General features: G+C 42.4%; 1 protein-coding gene across 9 annotated transcripts in view; it reads left to right on the top strand.

Annotated features, from left to right (window-relative positions):
* Positions 1-21052, top strand: part of Syne2 (spectrin repeat containing nuclear envelope protein 2) — a 297565-nt gene that overhangs the window by 93879 nt on the left and 182634 nt on the right. For 5 of the 9 annotated variants that reach the window (XM_075947894.1, XM_075947893.1, XM_075947890.1 and 2 more), the window contains exons 11-23: positions 289-426; positions 2897-3061; positions 3934-4046; positions 5327-5489; positions 6483-6561; positions 6773-6960; positions 8987-9151; positions 10440-10562; positions 12530-12703; positions 16528-16686; positions 16996-17169; positions 18513-18647; positions 20373-20531. In XM_075947894.1, coding sequence (XP_075804009.1) covers positions 289-426; positions 2897-3061; positions 3934-4046; positions 5327-5489; positions 6483-6561; positions 6773-6960; positions 8987-9151; positions 10440-10562; positions 12530-12703; positions 16528-16686; positions 16996-17169; positions 18513-18647; positions 20373-20531 — 1935 coding nt within the window. Of the gene's footprint in view, positions 1-288; positions 427-2896; positions 3062-3933; positions 4047-5326; positions 5490-6482; positions 6562-6772; positions 6961-8986; positions 9152-10439; positions 10563-12529; positions 12704-16527; positions 16687-16995; positions 17170-18512; positions 18648-20372; positions 20532-21052 lie in introns of those variants that run through there. The other 4 variants (XM_075947892.1, XM_075947895.1, XM_075947896.1 and 1 more) reach the window with 4 other exon arrangements.

Raw genomic sequence — 21052 nt, 5'->3', positions numbered from 1 at the left:
AGGTTGAACAGACTTTGCATGTGGCATCATGATCCACCCTCTAGAGAGAGGTGAATTCCCGCACACTCCCTTGCAGTACAAATCCAGCAACTGCCACCCCTGCGACATTTTGCTGTTACTCAAATTATCAGTGAGAAGAAACCGGATCAGAGAAAAGAGGCTGGATTCAGAGATTGTCTAAGCCAGGTTTAAATATAACCTTAAACTAGAGACCTTGAATTAGCAGAGTGCATTCTATAAATAGAATTAAGTGTTTTAAGGCATAACAGATTGTTTTTCTAATCGCAGAGTCTGCTCTCCTTTATGAAATCCCTGAATGAGGAAAAGGAGCCCTTTGTGGCCATCCTGTCACTGGCAGGGAGCAGGAATGAGCCGAATGAAGATCAGTTACGGTTGAGACAAGGCTGGGCCGGCCTCACGCACCAGGTGACTATGTTATATTGCTTAGTAGAACATCTCTGGGGGCAGCTTTGTTTTTAGGGGGTGAGGACTTGACTAGACTTTCGTCGGGAATTCTAGAGTGGAACAGGATAGATGCTTCATCAGAAAAGAGGATTATGCTTCCCCCACTCCCCACCCCATGACATTATTTAGACAGGAATTGAAATTAAAAAGACGTTTACAGCATTCTGCTTAAAGGCAAGATTATCCAAAGCTACCTTGGCCATTAATTCTCGGTTTATCATGGTGGGTAGCATGATGTTTGCTGTTGTAGGTAATTCTTGTGAACAATAGCCTCTGCCTTCTTATTGTTCATATCAATAGGTGAATGAAAAGTTACGTGGACAACCTAGAGACACATGTAGGATGGTTTATGAGTGTCTTACACACCTATGGTTTTCATCCTTTGAAGTTTATTAGAACTTGGTTTATGGTCCAGCATGTGGTGTATCAGTATAACTGCATGCTTTTGTATAAGCTTGTATTCTTCAGCAATTTGGGATGACAGTAATATCAATTAAGACAGAGTATCTAATACTCTTGTTCAACATATCTATGTCCTGGCTGGCATTTGTCTTACTCTGTAAGTGCTGAAAAGGAAGCTTAAAAATCTGTGGAAACCTTTCTTTAATTTTGTCAAGTTCTGCTTTGTGCATTTTAAAACTTTATTAGGCACATAGATTTACAATAGTATGTCTTTTTGATGAATTGACACTTTATGAAACAACCTACTAAATATAAGTAGTATATATAAATATGCTTACATTTAGCAAGGATATATATATTTCAAACTTATATTTAGTGAGACTGTTTTGTTTGGTGTTTGCTTCATCTGATATGAATGTCATCTTTTGATCTACTATTCTGATGCTATTTGAATTACACATTTCCCCTTCATTTATTTTAACCCTTTTGAGTCTTTATAGTGCATTTGTTAGAGACAATACATCGATTTTTCTTTTCTTATTTTTTATGGAATCCTAACCTTTTGATTGGAGTGTTTAGTACATTTATACTTAATGCAATAATTTCTATCATTTAATTTAGGCGTATCATTTTATTCTTTAATTTTTGTGCTCCCTCTGTTTTTGAATCCTCATCTTTTTAAATTCTGTTTTAATGTGTCTATCAGCTTTGGGTGCTGTTTATTAAGTGTTTACTCTAGGGGTTATAATCATGTACATTCTAAGCTGTTTACAGTCTAAATTTTGAACTGTATAATTTCTTATTGTACAACTTCTTTTACCATGTAACATTTGTTTTTCAATTTTTTTAAATTTAATTTAATTATTATTCCTTAGATGCCTGTTTGTTTTCTAGTAAGAGACAGGAAGTGTATGGATCCAGATGGGAGGGAAGGTAGGGAGGAACTGGGAGGCGTAGGGGGCAGATAAGCTGTAATCAGAATCCAACCGAGTCCTTTGCAAGAACACAGACAGTATGCAGTCTTAATCATTGAGTCATCTTTCAAATCCCCCATTAAATGAATTTGTAGGGTGCACACATATTTACACACACACTACTGCAAATAAACTTTTAAAGAAAAAGTCTTTAAAACATGTTTGCTCAGAACAAAAAAAATACACACATGACACATAACATGTCTAAATATAAAGCAAGCACATCATAATGAATCTGTGTGACGTCAGGGAGAGACTGTATGGCTCATGAAGTCAGTATTTCTCATCAAGGCCCTCCATGGGAAGCATTTGTGGATCTCTGCTGGGGTATCAGAAGCGAGAGCCCCCTTTTTTACAATGTTTTTCCAAACCATTTACTAAATGTGCTAAACAGTTGTGCAGGGCTCCCCAGAGCCACGCTTGCAGAGCCCTAACCCGGGGAACAGTGCAGCTCCAGGGGTCTTTCCACCAGCGAACAGTGCCCAGAACCTCCACGGTAGAGGGTGAGAACCTGCATCAGGATGGGGTTTGCTGAAAGAAAGAAGTGGGAAGATGAGGTGGAATGTTGGCATATGATTAGGGCTAGTGAGATAGCAATTCCTGTGTGTGTGTATGCGTGTGTGCACACCTGTGCGTGTGTGTGTGAGTGAGTGTGTGAAGTGGAGTTACAGTGCTGTTCTGGGGATGGTTTCTGTTCATCTGGAGAACCTGACAAAAACCAAAGTCAGAGAACACAAGGGCATACGGCGTTTCAGACTTCTTTCTATGACTGTTTGGAGAAGAATTTTAAATAGTTCGAATTCCCTCCGTGCACCTTATTCTAGATTCATGCAAACCTTTCTTTTTCTTGTGCCTTCTTTGCCAACAACTTTTAAACTAATTATATTCCTCCTCTACAAGCAGTAGAATAATATTTAGAGCTAAGAAGTTTGCCCACCGATAAAATCCCTTCACTACAACGCCTTGGCTTTCTGAGGCACACGAAGTAAATGCGTGTTGGTGAAGATGCAGACAGGACGAGCGCTGACAAAGGATGGCTCTTTGCCGTATTCCAGGTCGCTGTGTGGAAAGCCCAGCTGGACGACGCCTTGCCTTCACCGCTCAAAGAGACCGAAGCATGGCTCAAGGATGTGGAGGGGCTTGTGGAGGAAGGGCTGCCGGCCTCCCAGAATCATTCTGAAGCTGTGGCTCTGATCCAAGGGAAAATGTCTTTATTCAAGGTGGGAAAGCAGACGTGTGGGAAAACGGACCCTTTGTTAGGGTCTGACCTTGAGGAAGATTGTATCCTAAAGAGAAGAGAGGGAAATACAGTAGTGGTCTAGTGTGGTGTAGTGAGTCCCCGGGGAACCAGAGGGCCTTTCAAGTGCTGGGCAGGATGGTGCCTGCTATAATCCCAGCCTTGGAAGGTGGAGGAAGGAGAGCTGAAACTCAGGCTCCTCCTTCGCTATATAGTAAATCTGAGTCCAGCTGGGCAACATGAGACCCTGAGACAAAAACAGTCCCCAACAGTAAATGCTTTCGCGTTCGTGACTGTTGTGCTGTTTAAGACAGAAATCAGGAGAGATAGAAGCCAGTCGATTCTAAAGCCACAGGACGTCCGACCAAAACAAAAAAAGATGCCAAGGGGAAGAAGCTGGTTTAAAATGAGGGTGGTTGTGGGTCCTCGCTGCAAATGTGTGAGCAAATTTGGTTTGTGAGCGTTAGGGCAGTTGTGTCTCTAGAGGGACGAAGTGACTTGAGAACAAAAGATTTTGCTGATGACTTTGCCAAAGACACTGCATGCTGATCCTTGGGAAAAAGCCCCCCCCCCCTCCGCCCCGCTCCAGCTTAAAACTTTATGTTGAAATAATGGTTCATGAAAATCTTAGGTAAGAAGGAATAGATGAGAACCTGTCATGGTGGCTCATGCCTATGATCCTAGCACTCTGGAGGCTGAGGCAGGAGCATTACCACAAATGTGAGGCCAGTCAAAGGTACATTGTGAGTTCCAGGCCAGCAGGCACTACCATGTATGGCCCCATCTCAGTCAGTCAACCAGTCAACCAATCTTTAGAGATAAATCTAATTTTCCATGCTTCTAATTTTCTTTCAGAGTCTGATGGCCAGCTCTGACTATCATTGGAATATTCTCTTGGCCTTTGAAAACAGAGATGAGAACCAGCTGCTGGTCGTGCCACCTGACAAGCTAGAGGAGATGAAAAGACGGTTTGTAACAGTGCTATTTCAGAACCGCCCTGCTCACGTTCAGCAAGAGCATCGCTAGCATACCGCAAGCATAGACTTAGAGATAACGTCTGATGTATTTGCTTCTACAGCTTGATAACCACACCTTTGTGATTTTGCAATAACAACATACATGGCTCACGTCCTGTTTCATTGAGCAATAGACTCCTATGATGGGAGCTTTGTCTTTCTGAGCTTTCTTGTTTTCACATTTGTAAACACAGGCTCATGACAGTCACTCTGTCCATGTCTCACAAGGCTATCAGATCAAGGCAGGGGGTGTGTGCCCTTTTATAGAATAAAAGTAGGGGATGGAGAGACAGTTCATCAGTTCAGAACCCTGGCTGTGCAGTCATGGAGAAGGGCCAGACTGGATCCCCAACACTTGTGTAACAAACTGGGGTTCCACAGGTACCCATCACTGCATCTCTAAGGGATCTGAGGCCTTTTTCTGGAATCTGTGCATAGTCAAGTATACTCAAACCCACCCGTGTGCACACACATTCATGAAGACACACATAGACATAAGTAAAATTAATAAAATAAAAATATAAACTGTAAAGTTTTATCGGTATGGGGATTGGAGAGACGGCTCAGTGGTTAACAGCACCATCTGCTCTTGCAGAGGACCCAGGTTCAGTTCCTAACACCTGTGTAGGGGGGCTCACAACCATCTGTATAATTCCAGCTCCAGGGGATCCAGTGCCCTGTTCTGGCCTCTTTAGATAACTTCACCCATTTACACACACACATACCCTATATACACATAAATGAATAATAACATAAAATCTTAAAAAAATACATTATCAATATAGATGTCATTTAACGGAAAGTCACCCACACTGTCTTTTATTTTCTCTTTACTCGTAGGTATCTCACTGCAATAAGAGAACACTATCCTTAATAATGAAACTGTCTTCATATGTAAACCTTAAAAAAATGGTAGCTGCATCAAATTATACAGAAGTTTTTAAACACTAAGATACTTTGTTCCTTAGGGTGTTCTTACAGGATTTCTCAATAAGAAAATAATTTCTTTAGAAAATGTTCTATTTTTACCTTAGAAATGGTTGTTTTATATCTTGCCACATTGTTTTAAAGGGAAAAGAGCGACAGAAGGGGACACACACACAGTAGGGGAGCACTCTTAAGGGTACATTTGAGTTCCATGTCGCTGAATAGAAAAACTAAAGCACAGTGTTATTATAATGCCGGACAGATTTCTGACACTTGGTCACTTCTACAACCTGTTTGTTTTCCAGAGTCAACAACATTTTGGGTAGGCAGTTCATCCCTCTTCTGGAGTTTCATGACTCCAAGTGCGCAGTCCTTGCTCTACTAGATGAAGCCAAGGCAAAGCTGGATGTTTGGAACGTCACTTATGGGAACGAGGAGTCTGTGGCTGTCCTGCTGGAAGACTGGCGTGTGAGCTGCTTCCTTCTGAGCTTGGGCATCGGCAGCTTCCCTGAGCTGATTCTCGAGTAGCTCAGGAATTCTTCTGTTCTGGGGTCAGGCTTCTCTGGGTGCAGGGCTCATTAGCTTCAGTTTTCCTGGAGAAAACCACCAGTGGTGGTCAAATAGGTAGAGGAAAGAGCAAGAAGATGAGGATTGCAGTGTTCAAGATGGAGTTAGGATGGTTAATATACATCAGGTGTTCCCCCCCCTTTACAACTTTCTTCTTTGATATTCTTTTCATCTTCAGTTTATTCTCTCACTCAGCAGTTAACTTTGCTTTGAGAACTTTAGGCTTAGCTTCTCAAGCTTTATTTTTGATTTTTGAAAATATATTTTAAGTTACTTTGATTTGCTAGTGGCAGGGGGTGCCAAGGCCACAGATGCATGTGGAGGTCAGATGACAACCAGTAAAGTCACTTCTCTCCTTCCATCATGTGGGTTCCAGGGATGGAACTCAATCCTTCAGGCTCGGTGACAAGTGCTTTTGTGCCTTGTAGAGCCATCTTGCTGCCTCCTATCATGGCTGCTTCTGTGTAGGTGGTGAGCCTGACAGAGTAACCTAATGTAGCTAATGAGGACAAGTTAAGGTGGCTAAGGTCTGTGAGACAAGCAAGTGATATAGTTACACAGTGTCACTAAAAGAGGTGAGTTAGGAAGTTTTAGATTTGTTTTGAAAGATGGACTTGCCTTTTTCCAGCAAGAGAAAGCAGTGTAAAGTCACATGACTGTGTTACGCTAATTGCAGAGTGATAGCCCCGTGTCACTGTGCCCTCATATCTGCTGAGTCTGAGCTCTACCTCTCATGATCTGTGCCTTCCTGTCTTACTGTTGCAGTGTGTTGCTATTAAAGTACTCTAGAAAATTTGGCATTTCTGCCCTTTACTGATATCCTCTACTAATATCTGGATTTCTTTGCACCTTTTCAAAAGTAAATTTATCAATATTTTTTCTTTTCCTTTACAGAAATTTATTGAAGAGAAAAAATTCTTAGCTCAACTTGATACTTCTTTTCAAAAATGTGAAGAAATGTATAAGAATTTGGGTAAAGTATCCTTGTTGCTTTTTAATGACATGGCCATTGTTTCTAGAAGGTATCTGTTTTACTTTAATGGTTTGGAAATTAACTTTTCTCACGTATGTTTTCTTGGGGAAATTCTTGCTTTTTGCTCTTAATGCAAATAGTTTCCTTACTGTTGTTTACAAACGACAACTATTTTCTGACTGTTTTCTTTCTGTTTGTTTTGGTGGTGTAGCTGGGGAGTGTGAGAATGTTAAAGAGGAATATGTGACATTGGAAAAGAATGTTCACGCCTGCAGACAACGCATACATAACACAAAGGCCACGCTGCAGAGAGTGCTGGCATGTTGGGCGACCTACAAGGAAGACCTCCCGCTACTAAAGGCTTCTTTTGAGGCGACAAAGAAGGAACAAATTAAAGAGGTATTTGAAGTCAGTGGTCCTGTCCCAGTTTTACTTCTGTTTTTGGAGACTGCCTAAGTAGACTGGGCTGGCTTTAGAACTTTGGCATCCATCTGCCTCTCTTTCCTGAGTTCTGGATTAAAGCATGCCTTACTGTGCCCAACTAGATTTACTTTTTTATTTCTTTTTGTTTGGAGGCCCGTTGTCTCTCCTAAGATGAGTGTCTACAAAAGAGTAAAAATGTATCTTCTAGAAAATTCCTCAAGATCTTGGAAAGAACTTAGTGTCATTCTTAATATAATTGTCAGAGAGTATTTTCTTCACATTGTATGTTTAAAGACACAGATACAAACACACACATACACACAAGTTTACATAAATAATACAGTTTTTATGAAAAAATATTATGTATTTATTCATTTGAGATAAAGTCTTAATTACCCCAGGTTGGTCTTGAATTCCCCACGGAATGGAAGAAGACTTAGAATTCTGATCTCCGGCTTCCACCTCCTGAGTTTAAGGATGACAGATGTGCGGTCCATACCCAGTCTGTGCAGTGCTTGGATGGAGCCTGAGGCTTCATGCTTGTTTGGCAAACACTGCCTACTGAGCTACATCTCCCCCCCTCTTGCCCTTCTCCTTAGAGAGTACAGAAAAGACATTGGCATGAATTAGTAGGAGTTGGCGCTGTAGTCTGGCACTTATCTGACCCGTGAGATTTGTTAACCCCACCCCATTTTTCGAGGCAGGTTCTTGACTCTGTGATCTAGGCTGGCTTCGGAGGCACAAGTCTCCTGTGTTCTCGTGGACCTTCCTTAGTGATAGGATTGCAGACATGGACTACCGTGCCTGCTTAGACCACTGTTTTTCAGAATTATCATTTTCCATTTAGTTAAAACCTTCTACCCCTAAATCCTTCCTGAATTTCTCCCACAGAGGGTCCCAGACTCATTGACCAATCTTGGTCATGGTTCTACTTAATCTCCAGGCCAATACTTACTTGACACTTCCCAATTTAAATCATCGAATTCAACAACTTAATAGCGGTATGGGCTCTAGGAGACAGAGGCTGCCAAGTCTACTTCAGAATCCAAAGGCTCTAGCAAGATCTCTGGCTGCCTGGGGCACCATGGCAGAGGGTTTGGGATGGTATGTTCAAGATGGCAACTTTTCTGAGTTATGTGTATTTTAATATTAGCTGTGTGGAAGGATTGTCAGTGCAATTCGTTATTATTTTCATATGCTATCTAGGAAATATTATTTGTTTCTGTCATTTGTTTTCTTTGTTGAATGTGGCTCTAGATAGCCTTGCATACTGAACATCCTCCAAATGGAGAGGAATTACTTCATGCACAGTGGGTTCTTGGTATGAAAGAATTGTGCTGAGCATAGCAGGTCATAGAGAGTGGCTTGAACTTAGGAAGTCCTCTCGTCTCCCTATCACCTGTGTTGATCCTACAAGTCCTCACTGCCGGTTTCCAACAGGTCTTCTGTCTTTTGGGGTCTGATATTAGAATGTCCCTAAACCTGGTGGAAGTTGCCATCTTGAGTGTGATTCCAAACCTCTTCTGAGAGGTCCTGGGCTGCCAGGGGTCTTGCAAGAGACTTTTAACTTGGAAGGAGACTTGGTAGCATCTGCGACATAGACATTGTAGCACTATTAAGTTGTTGGACCAGATGACTTTTGACCTTGAGACCAAATGAAACTAGAATCGAGGCAGCATGGCCTCTGTGGAAGCCGTTGCCAGGCCAATATGAGTTCTATTGATTAAATGAGTCTGGAAACCTCGGCTATTAGTTTATCAGCATAGTTTATTAGCACTTAGTCGATTAGACACTTCTGAAGAGGCCGGAGTTGGGATCGGGATAGTGCCTGCACCTGCCATGCAGCAATCTGTGATAAGCTGGGAAGTTCTCTAGGAGGAAACTCAGTGTTTCTTTAAAGGGCTTCACACTCAGTCTTGCTGAGAATCAGCCTTAGTAGAGATTTATTGTGGATGTTAGCAATGCAAATATACCATTAAATATTTCTACTCCTTCTGTGTAGATTCCCTTCGAGACCCTCTCCCAGTGGAACACAAAATACGCCTCTCTGAACGAGGTGGGAAGTTTCCTAGTTGACGTCAGCAATGGTGAAGTTGGATCATCTGTTTCTAAAGAACTGAGAAAGCTGAATAAAAGATGGAGAAAGTTTATCCCAAAGACTCCACTCGTAAGTTCTTGCTTCTGATCCAACTTTCTGGAGAGCTCATCCACATATTTTACAGCTCGGTTATATGTGCATAGCTTGGTGGCAATCTGCAGATTCACAGCTGTGCAGCCGTTAATGCAGTCAGGCTTTTGTGGAATATGAGGTATACATATGTACCTGTCCATACATGTAGGAGTGTGTGTGTCTGTCTGTCTGTCTCAACTATGCTGTCCACATTATTTTTCAGATAAAGTTTCTTGCTTAACCTTGAGCTCACTGATTGGCTAGACTAGCTTGCCCTCAGTCCCAACGATCCTGTCTGGAACTCCTCAGCCCTGGTTCACAAATGCACACTGCTATACCTGGCTTTTTATGGGTGCTGGGGATCTGAACTCAGGTCCCCACGCTTGCCTGGCTGTTAGTTTTGGACCACTGTCATCATTCCATAAAGATGATCTGCACCTATGGTTTCTACCCATACTTCTTTTCCAACCTCCCAGCCCCAGATAACCACCAGTACACTTCCTTTGTCTATAGACAGAATCATAATGTGGCGCTTCATAGCTGGCTTAATGCCATCAGCAGAATGCTTTGAAGGCTCATCCAGATGTGCTGTGTAACTGCACCTCATTCCAGATGTGCTCTGTAGCTGCACTCCATGCCCTTGCAGTGCAGAGTAGAAGCCTAGCATATGAATACACCAAGTTGCATTTGATTAGCCATCGGTGATGCACGTTTTGGTTCTCTCCATTCTATGGGCTGTTAGAGCCACTACACTTATGAACCTATGCATAGAGGTATTCTAATTTCTTTGGGGTACACATATATTGCAGAGAACTTTTAGTGTTTGAGCCTTTTCTAATATACACCTCTCTGTCAGTTCCTTTACCAAAATCATAGGCATTGTTTTGCCTATCCAAGGTCCTTAAGAGCCTATACAAGATCTTGGTTATCTTTATATTATTTATCACAAAACAGAATTATACTAAAAAATGTTTTAAATTATTTTTTTACTTGCTCATAACAATTTCTTAGATGTTTTAGTAGACTTTTTTGTGTGTTTAATGAAGAACTTTGTACAGCTGAGAACGGGCTTGCACACTTGATCCTCCTGCCTCCACCTCCCCAAGTGCTAGGAGTACAGGCATGCACCACTACACCTGGCCATAAATGCATGCTTCCCAACGCTGTTGACGGCTGATATACCCAAAAAGTATATTTAACTGTATTTTTCCACTTACTCTTTTTAATATATATTATCAAAGAGGTTGAAATGTGAACATAAAACTTAAAAAATTAATTTTTATAGGAACTGAAACTACTACCTACGGAAAATCAGGACCAGCCCACTGGGGACAGCCCTGGGATGATTCTATGTGAGGGATCAGCTGGGCCAGCAGAACCTCATGAAAGTCATGGTGAGGACTTAAAGGTGAGGCCGGTATACTTCGCACACATCCATAGGAATGACCCAGATTGTGCACCTTTCCTTAGGAAGGGACAGATGGAACAACGGGAAGTGCATGCATTGCTAGGTAACAGTCAGGACACGGGACTTTTGAATGGTGCTGATAAAGCTCATATTTCTTTGGAGGACTTCCGACGAGTGTTCATAAATGCTCTGTCATGTGTGCCCCCTGCTAAAGAGCCGACAATTGAGTTACACAAGCAAGCAACTACTAATGACGTAAATACGTCTGGGCTTTTGTACTGGGCCGTGCTCTTAGTTCTCCTCAGTCACGTGTGGCCTGTGAGCCTCAGGTCAGGCGCACCTGGCAGCTTCCAAAGTTGGCTAGCCGCCAACCCCTTTCTGTGCGGCTTACTTTCTGTGCGGCTTACTTTCTGTGCCGTGGCAGAAAGTATAGCTGATATTCCTTGTTGTGGTGGACAGTTTGGAGGATGTTAGATTTTTAAGTAATTCTATGGAAAGGGTAGAGAAATAGAAAGTCACGTGTGTGTAACAGTGCTGTGGCTTCAGATATGTGCCGCACCCATATCACCTTACTTCAGTGATCTCAACCGCCTATAGACAGCCTCAGGAGCGCTAAAGTTTTCATTAGTAAGAATGCCTAAAGGGCAAGTAGCCCAGGCTCCTGCAAGTAGAGCTCTCACTGGTCGGGCATGCGGGAAGCTTGGGGTACTACTGCATGAAGAAAAAAAATGCGAATTCAAAGAAAATCCGGAAGGTTCTTATATTTTTGGTTGTGAGCCTAGCCTTTAACGGCTGAGCCATCTCTCCAGCCTGAAGGTTCTTAATTTATCTGCTATACTTTAAAATATAAGTCTCTGAACTCTGAAAATGTTCAGATATGTATGTGTAAGCACATTTGCACGCACATGAGTGTGTTGAGAGAGGTTCTCTCTGTGTAGCCCTGGCTAGTCTCGAACTCAGAGAGATCCTGAGTTCTGGGATTAAAGGCAGGCACCACCGTGTCTAGTAAAACCAACTTTGAAGTTGATGGTTGTGCAAAGCGATATGATATCAGCCTATAGAGTACTGAGACTCGGTGAGAACAGAATTGTTTTTAAATTTTGTCTAAGCCTCCTTTATTATTTTTAAATATATATATGTAATATGTGTGTGTGTGTGTGAGAGAGAGAGAGAGGGAGGGAGGGAGGGAGGGAGGGAGGGGGAGAGAGAGAGAGAGAGAGAGAGAGAGAGAGAGAGAGAGAGAGAGAGAGAGAGAGATGACAGTCTTGCTGTGTAGCCCAGGCTGGCCCCAAACACATAACAACCCTTTGGTGCTAGGATCACAGACACGTGTCACCATATCCAGCTCACCTTTTTTTTGGACAGGTTATTCTAGAACTCACAGTCCTCCTGTATCAGACCCCTGAATGTTAGGATTTTACAAGTGAGACACCATGCCTGGCTCGAAATCTCTTATTGATGATATCCTATCATTATTGTTAGGAATACCTACATTCAACTGTATATGAGTTTTAGACAAGTTTATCCAGATTAATTTTCCAAGCTTCCGCTTACTTATGAGACGATACCATCTAGCTGACAGAAATGATAAAATAACGTGTGTCATCAGTCTTTTCAGTGTAAAGTGATACGTGCTTTCATATCATCACCCTCAAACTAGGTCTTACATCCCAAACGCACGGCTGTGTGCAGACCAAATACACTGCAGCAGCTCTGTCGCAAAGCCTGTGTGTCTAGTAGGCTCTGTGTCTGTGTAAGGATGTTTGCTTTGTGATGTTCACACAATGGCGCGGAACCTAGCGATGTGTTTCTCTGTCCTTATCGCTAAGCAAGCACCACGCATTGTGGTGTTGAATTCATGTTCTTCAGGGTGGTGATGAGATTTTAAACAATATTTTCATATTGCAATGGTAATGGTAATATTTTCAAGTGCAATTTTCATATGGCAATGGTTTTGAATGTTGTAGGGTGTGGGAAAACAGGAAACAGAAGATGACGCATCAACTGGACAGTTGAAGGTGAAGGAAGAGGTTGAAAAACTCATCAAAGAGGTGAAAATCTGGGAGTCAGAGACCAAAACCAGCTTGGATCTCCACCGACATGCAGATGACGTGAATGGCTCGTCGGTGGACGCCTTGCAGGTGCGATCGTGAGCACGTTTAAGAGGCTGCATTCGTGCTTGGAAACATACCTGGGCTTGTGTTTTAAGATAAACAGTTTAAAGCAGACAGTAGTGAGTTTGTGTTTAATGTCCCCTATTGGGACATTTTTAAGACGGAATGGACTCCAACCTGGTTTCCTCTTCAGTTAGAAAATGAGCATAAGATTTTAACTCATTTCCCTGCCTATAACGTGGATTGGAATATTCTGGTGTTGGGAGGCAGGAAAATGAGTCTGCTGAGGCTCACTGCAATGGGAACATATGAATTATGTAGTAATTTGAGCCTTGAACCAGCCATGTCCCCATGTCACTGATGGGGAGGTGACTGACACGTTTGAACTCTGTTTTGCATTCATCCTCGAGACTCAAGTGAGGAGCGATGAGGTGCAAGCGTATTTCAGGGTCAGGATAACTGAGGGTTTTTACCGACTTCCAGCACAACCGCAACATCAACGGAGCATGCTGTGAGCTGTGTCCAGATGGGAAATCTCTTGAATAAAAGAGCACCTGTGTGTTTTTCTACACCTCCATGGCTGGAAAGATCTATAGTTCAGCATGCGATATTTTCATTGTCTGTAACAATGATACCTTGAATAGTTTGGAAAGTTTTTTTTTTGTTTTTTTTGTTTTTTTTTTTGTTTTTCGATACAGGGTTTCTCTGTGGTTTTGGAGCCTGTCCTGGAACTAGCTCTTGTAGACCAGGCTGGTCTCGAACTCACAGAGATCCGCCTGCCTCTGCCTCCCGAGTGCTGGGATTAAAGGCGTGTGCCACCACCGCCCAGCTGGAAAGTATTTTTGCAAAATAGCATTAAAAGAACTTTATCCACTTTTTTTGAATTTCATTTTTAAAAAATTTAGATAATCTGCAATTTGTTTTAGTAAAAGAAATGAAATAGGTATCCCCTATTAAACAGCGTTTTGAAAGCATAATTTTAAGGCTTTTAAAAATTACATTTATTTACTTTGTGTGGGGGCCATGCCACGTTGCACACGCTGAGGTCAGAGGATAACCGCAGAGTCGATTCTCTTCTTAAGCCATGTGTGTCCTGGGACTAAACTCAGATCATTGGGCATGGTGGCAAGCAGCCTCACCTGCTGAACCATCTTGCTGGCTTTAATGTATGATTTTTCTCTCTCCCATTTCAAATTATTTTACAACTATTTTAAAAAAACACAGAAATGGTTCTTCTTATACACTGGAAGTACATAATCATGTTGTAATCACTCCAGTTATTAGAGATAAATAATGATCATGTATATTTTATTTACTATCTACTTTTTTGTTGTGTTTGCTTTTTTATTTTTAGACAGGGTGTCTCTGTGTAACAGCCCTGCCTGTCCTGGAACTTACTTTGTAGACCAGATTAGCCACAAATTCACTCACTGGGATCCACCTGCCTCTCCTCTCAAGTGCTGGGACTAAAGGCGTGCGCCTCCACCACCTGGCTATTATTGACTTCTTTATAGATATGTTTTTGGGAGTTGGGGGAGACAGGAACTCATGTAGCCCGGGCTGATCTCAAATGCCTGAACTCCTGATCCCACTTTCTGGGTGCTTGGATTACAGGTGTACCCCACCATTCCTGGTCAGAAGATGTGTTTAAAGAGTGGGAAGGCCTCCAGACAATGCAGATGATCTGTTTCCATTTTAAAAACAGAGTTGTGCTTTCGTAGTTTATACTCCTATATCCACAGAAGGGAAGAACAGCTTACTTTTGTGTCTTGGCCCTACACGGTACTCAGTTTCTGGCACGGACACATAAATACTTTAAAAGTCAGTGTCCCAATGGGTGATTAAATGACAGCCAGTGGGTAGCTGGAGAAAGGTACTTTTTCTTCTCGCGCTACCTTTCTGGTATATGGGCTCATTTGTTATGTATTTTTTAATTAAAAAGAGAATAAATTAAAAGGGAATGTTCTAATTTAATAAAAATAAAGTCACTACCATCCTAGTACATAAAAACCATAAAAGCGGCCTGAGCGTTTGATGCCCCAGGTTGACGTCTGTTTTACCACACCCTTCCTGCTCCTGAGGTGCAATTAACTTTTTTATGTGAACTTGAAAGCCAGAAGGTCATTGTTTATGTATAAGATTGAGTTATATTTTATATATTTATTTGACATGTAATTCTGTGGATATATGTGCTTCTGTTTCCAAGTTTTCTTCGGAATTTAACTTTTCCCTTTTTGGGAGTAGGTGAGTGTGTGTGTGTGTATATGTATGTATGTGTGTATGTGCACGTGCGTGCAAGAGAGAGAGAGAGAGCATGTGCGCAGTTACCATTGACCTGTATGGTTTTTTACAGCCTTTTTCATGGTTTTTTACATTAAGAAAGAGTCTCACTAAGTTATGCGGACTGGCCTTGAAGTCATCCTGTAACCCAGGTTGACCTTCTGCCTCAGCTTTCTGATTGGCTGGGATTGCAATCACCAGACCAGGCATCTCAGAATTTTCTTAATGAATTACATAAGCTCTGTGAACTGTGGTCCATTTTCATTCCTGTGGCAAATATTTTTAGTAAATCATTGACCTGCTAGTAACTTGTTTTGCAGAGAAAGTATATACATGTATACATTCCTATAGTCATGTCTTTCTCTACTTATATTCCTAAAAAAAAATAGGAAAAGAAAAAAGGAAGAAGTAGAAAGACCACATCCAGGCAGTAGGTTGAATTTTCTTGGAGAATTCATTCTTCATTGAGGCTTTATATTTTACATAACACTTTCTGGTCCATCTGGAATTTACTTTTGTATGTTGCATAAAATGTAGTTTTAAAAGATTATTTTTAGTAGTCATTTTCTCTAATAAATTTATTAATTTTCCTTTATTGACTTGGTCCTTAATTGACCAAGAACAACTTTCTTTTCAAAAGTTGTTATTCTTCCCACTGATTTCCTCCTTTTGGCATTGTATGAGTTCTAGTTTTTATTTTAGTGGAATGTTTATGAAGAGTATTCTATAAAAGGTCTTGTCAGAATCATTGTGTTCATATAATATTTCAGGTGTTTTACTTATTTAAATTTTTCAAGACTATTTTCTTAATGATTTGTTTATTCATTAATTTTTTTTTTTGAGATAAGCTTTCTCTGTGTAGTCATGGCTACCCAAGAATTTACTATATAAACCAGGCTGGTGTTAAACCCACAGAGGTCTGCCTGCTTCTGTCTCCTGAATGCTGGGGTTAAAGTCATACACCACTCCACCCGGCAAGATTCGTGTGTGAGCGCGCGCGCGCGTGTGTGTTCACGCATGTGAGTGTGCACATGCATTATGCACCTGTGTGGGTTGAGCACACGTCTGTGATGACAGACGAGGGCGTCATCCTCTGAAGCGATAGTCACAGGCAGTTATTAGCCATCTGATGTGGGTGCTGGGAACCAAATTCAGGTCCTCTGCAAGAGCAGCAAATGCTCCTTACCTCTGAGCCATTTCTCCAACCCTTATTTATTTATTTACATTTTGAGGCACTGTCACTTGAATTCCAGGTTGACCGTGAACTTTCTGTGTGCCAAGGATGTCCTTAGATTTCTGATCCCCTCATCTTTACTGCCCGAGTGCTGGAATCGCAGCCGTGCGTCACCCACCTGATTTTATGCGGTGCAGTTGGTAGAACGTGGTTTCATGCATGGGAAGCTATCCCAACTGAGCCACAACCCTAACCCATCAAAATGAACATTTCTGTTTTAGAGTACAAGCCTGCCTCATTCTGAATCAACAGTTACCATTTTCCAGGTTGCTGTTATAAGGTTGGCGTGTGGCTTAGGGCCTGACGATTTACTGTGATCCCCGATTTGTTTCTGTAGCATCTCATCGCTAAAGGCTCTATGTACGAGGAGCTTCTGACCAGAACTGAAGATACTCTACAGATGGACGTTCAAAGTGCTTCGAACCTGGAGTCCTTCCAGAATGTCCTCAGAGCCGGGCTTCAGGCAAAGATTCAAGAAGCCAAGGAGGGAGTCCAGGTCTCCAGTTAACATTTCTTATTTCATGAATTTATTGCTTAGAACCAAGTGGTTGAGGAGTGAGCCAAGAGGAAGATCTGGCCCGAATCTTGGAAATATTTTTTAAAACATTAATTTTACATTATATTTTATTTCCTTATACTTTAGAGCATATTAGAAAATAGAGATGTTTTCAATTATATGTTTCTGTGCTTAATTGTAAAATATAAACTGCTTCTAGAATAAAAAAAGATTGGAAACTTGGGGAGTTAGTGAGTCGCTTCAGCTGTTCACTTGAGAAGTTTATTTTTTTTCCCCTTGCCTTCACAGATCACCATGGTAGAGTTGTCTGCGGTGTGTGAGAACAGAACTGATGGATCCCAGGAGCTAGACGCGAGGCTAAAAGTGGAAGAGGCACAGAAGGACCTTGAGTCCCACATCAAGAAAGCCCAGCAGTTACTTGGGCAAAGGGAGCACCCTGGTGGACTCGTGGCGAAGTACAAGGTGGGAAGTTTGTTCCCATGGGGAACAGTTCTCCTCAGCTCCCTATGGTGCCGAGGTGGATGCTTCCTTCCCAGAATGCTGTGCAGTCACTGTAACTTGCAGAGTCTCCCCACTACTAGACATTGTTCCCCTGATAGTATTACAAATAGATATTCAAGCGAAGAACACTACAAACAGAGCTGCTGATTCCAAGGTTGGGAAGAATTTAGTTTCTCTGGCTTTTTAACTTGAAAAATGAGCATATTAATTCAGGACAGCCCGGGTCCCAGATTTGCTGAGGATTTAAGTGAAAACAGGTGCATAGAGGCACTTTGTTTAAACTCTGCAAATGTAAAAGAAATTTTTCATAGACATACACTTACGTATGACTTAAGAACCCAATAGTATTGTTTTGTGTAGAGAGTTTGCAGCATTTTGGTTGTTGTGGGGTTATTTTTTGGACTGTTTATTTTATTGGTTACTAGGTGTGTGTGTCTGTGTACATATCTACGTTATGTGTACATATCTATGTTATACATGTATCTGTGTACATGTCTATATTATGAATAATAATAGTTTTCATTGTGACATTTTCACACATGAAAATATTTTTCTTCACTCCTTTTTACTCCCTTTGATCTTCATTTCAACTAGTCCCCCTCTATATGTGCGTGTGTGAGAGAGAGAGGGAGAGAGGGAAAGAGAGAAAGAGAAAGACTGTACAACTGGCCAGTGGTGCACATCTGGAATCTCAGAACTCAGGAAGCCGAGGCAGAAGAATGAGGAGTTCTCAGTCATCTTTCACTACATAGCTGCTTTGATCACTGCTGGGGAGAGAAGGTCCTGGGGCTCTGCATTGTCTTGTGTCTACAGTAGGTGCTTACTAAATGTGTGTTGTGTGGATGAATGAGTCTCTGCCCTGTAATTGCCTCCTCCAGAATCCATCCTTCCTTCTGTGGATTTTCTCAGCCCGTCTGTTTTTTTGTTGTCATTCACTGGTTACCTGAGCCAGGTTTCTGCTCTCAGAGAGCATGCCTGGGGAGGAGGAGATGCAGGTCCTGCCAGTCTGTCTCCAGCTGTTTGCTGCAGCTCTTTCCCTGGGGTGGGACCGTCTGTCTATGGACCGGCCTTGGGCAAGACTTTGCGTGGAGGATGAGGTAGTGGTGCCTCCCGGCTGTATATCATTGCTCGTGCACAGTATTAAATATTTGCTATATAAATCCTACATTAAATGCTTCCTGTAAATTTTCAGATGGTCACCATTAGCTCCCCTTCTGATTCTCCCTGCTAAAGACTAAAGACATAGCAAATTAGCTCAAACAATCTGGCAATATCATCCGATTTCCATTATTTTTTTTTTCCAGGAAGCATTAGGAATTTTTAATACTAACAGTTTGACCAAGTATCTGCAAGCCGTTGAAGAACTGAAGTGCAATGTCCCAGGTGATGCGAAGCTGCACCTGGAAGAGCAATGTCAAGCTGCACGCGCCAAGTGGGAGGTGAGAGCAGCGTGGGCCTTGGGCTTGTGGCTCCGGGGCTGGGCCTGTTAGTCATCAGAGCCATTCTAGCTTCCCTGTCTACATGATGCAGCCAGAGGTGCCGATTCCCAGGCTCTGCCTTAACTAGTGTCTACCTCAGCCAGGGACATTGCTTTGTAGATCTGAGACAACTGGAGGAAGAGGAAGGGAGCCTACATTCTTTCTTTCTCTGCCTCTCCATAACGTCTCAGCAGCAGCATGTCTCTCTAGCATTGGAGACTCCATGACTCCCTCCTCCCTGGGCTCCACCAAGGCCTCCAGCCCAGGGGTGGATCAGCTCTCTCCTGTTGCTTTTCTCTAGATTGCCTTTCCAGTCTTGGTTTGACTCATCTGAACTTCCATGCCTGGAGCCATTTACTATCCCCAGAATGAAAAGTTTCTAGGTTCCTGGCTGGATCCTGACTGAGAAAGTATAGTAAAGCGTGTTCCCATGCAGATTTCCCTGGTGAAACAGGGAGAGGCTTGGTGGAGATGAAGCCATGCCCCTGGCTAGGTTCCTAAACTTTTAGGAACTTTGCTGGCAAAATGGGAATAGTACAATTTAATTGGCAGGATTGTTATGAAGATTTGCAAATAAGTCATAGATGGTATATTCAATAAATGATCATTGCTAATAGATGTTTGTATCTAATCAGTATAGTCAGCTCTCCATATCTTTGGGTTCTGTGTGCATGTATTCAACCAACCATGGGTCAAAGACACTTGAAAAAAGACTTGTGTCCATTCTGAGGGTGTCTAGCCCTTTCCCCATCCATGATTCACTAAGCAGTAGAGCACACAGCTGTTTACAGAGCATTTACATTATATTAAATGTTATATGTTATCTAGAGATGACCTGCAGCATATGACAGGGTGTGAGGTAACAGGTAAATGCTATGCCACTCTCCGTAAGGGACTTGAGCATTCTCGGATTTTCCGCTCCCCAGTGGGGAATGGGTTCTGCATCAAAGATGTCCATGTAATTGAATTGAAATCTATCAATGGTTTTCTTGAAAATTTATTTTTGATTTATTTTTTAGACAGGGTCTCATCTGTAGCCTTGGCTGGCCTAGAATTCATGTGTAGACCAGGCTGACCTGGAACTCACAGAGCTTTCTGCCTGCCGCTGCCTCTGGAGTGCTGGGATTAAAGGTGCATGCCCACCATATAGGCGTTTTATAAATGGGCTTTTGGTTTAGAGCAGTTTCGTTTTAGAGAATTGTGGCAGAGGTAGTTGAGAGAGTTCTAGGGCAGGAATTGTCCCCGAGAGTGTGCCAGTATGGAGGTGGCACAGTCGCCAAAGCCTGTGCTTCCTCAGATTCATGCCCTCCCTTGCCATGCTTTGTGTCTGCTCCAGAGCCCCATCCAGGACACGTCCATCTGTTTGTAGATCTCCTTGGGCACAGATGCGCCTTCTGAGTGTATCCCTCGGTCTGTAGCTTGCCCTTTATTTTCTCAACAGCATCTTTCACAGTTTAAAACACGTTTTTGTTTTTGTTTTGTTGTTGTTGTTGATAGAAAGAAAACAAAATAGGTTTATGGATCTGGAGTGTTTTTCAACATTCTTCTGAAGGTTATGAGGTTGAATGAACACACCCTGCATGCTTCTCTGCCTTCCTTTTGTTCCTGTAGGCCATTTTGTTGTGAGTAGAAAGGAGTTCAGCCTGTTGTCTCCTCGTGATTAATACACCCCTCTGTTGTTTGCAGCCTCTCCATCACGAAATTTCTGTGTATATCCAACAACTAAAAATAGGCATTGAAGAAGGAAAGCTGAGAGACAATATTGCAAAACTTGAAAGGCAAATAAATAAAGAGAAGAAGCTTCTCTGCCGAGGGAAGACCAGGGGCCTCGCCAAGGAGCACGAGGTAAAGCCACCCACTCCCGCCGCGGTTAGCCTTCCTGTTCACTGGGTAACCACGGTGTAAGTTCATGGCCTAGGACTGGCCGTGCTGTGGACATCATGTTAGCCTGCTCGTTCCCGTGGACGCGACACTTACATGGTCTGGGATCTCACCTGACCCTGTGCTTTCTCTCCACCTGACCTGAGAAATCTCAGCCACCGTTCTTGCTTCCTGTTTCTCTTGTGATGGCTGGGGACCTCCTGCTCCAGAGACTGGTCCTAACTGTCTCAGCTATTGTACGGATGTTTTTGTTTGTTTGTCTGTTTTTGTTTTTGTCAGGAGACAGGGTCCTCAAAAGTAGAGCTTTGTGAAAATGAGCAATCAAGTCATACAGGATCTTGGGGGCCAAGCTGAGGACCTCCTCTTTTCGGTCCCCTGACTCTTTGATGGGATTTGTGTGGTCCATAGCTCTGAGGCCTCTTTTCTTTTTAACTGTCAACTTCTGTGACTTTCACAATGTTACCCTTCCTTGCACAGACATAGAG

Source organism: Microtus pennsylvanicus, chromosome 14 (assembly GCF_037038515.1).
Source record: "Microtus pennsylvanicus isolate mMicPen1 chromosome 14, mMicPen1.hap1, whole genome shotgun sequence".
Classification (NCBI taxonomy): domain Eukaryota; kingdom Metazoa; phylum Chordata; class Mammalia; order Rodentia; family Cricetidae; genus Microtus; species Microtus pennsylvanicus.
This window is presented reverse-complemented; position numbering and strand designations above follow the sequence as displayed.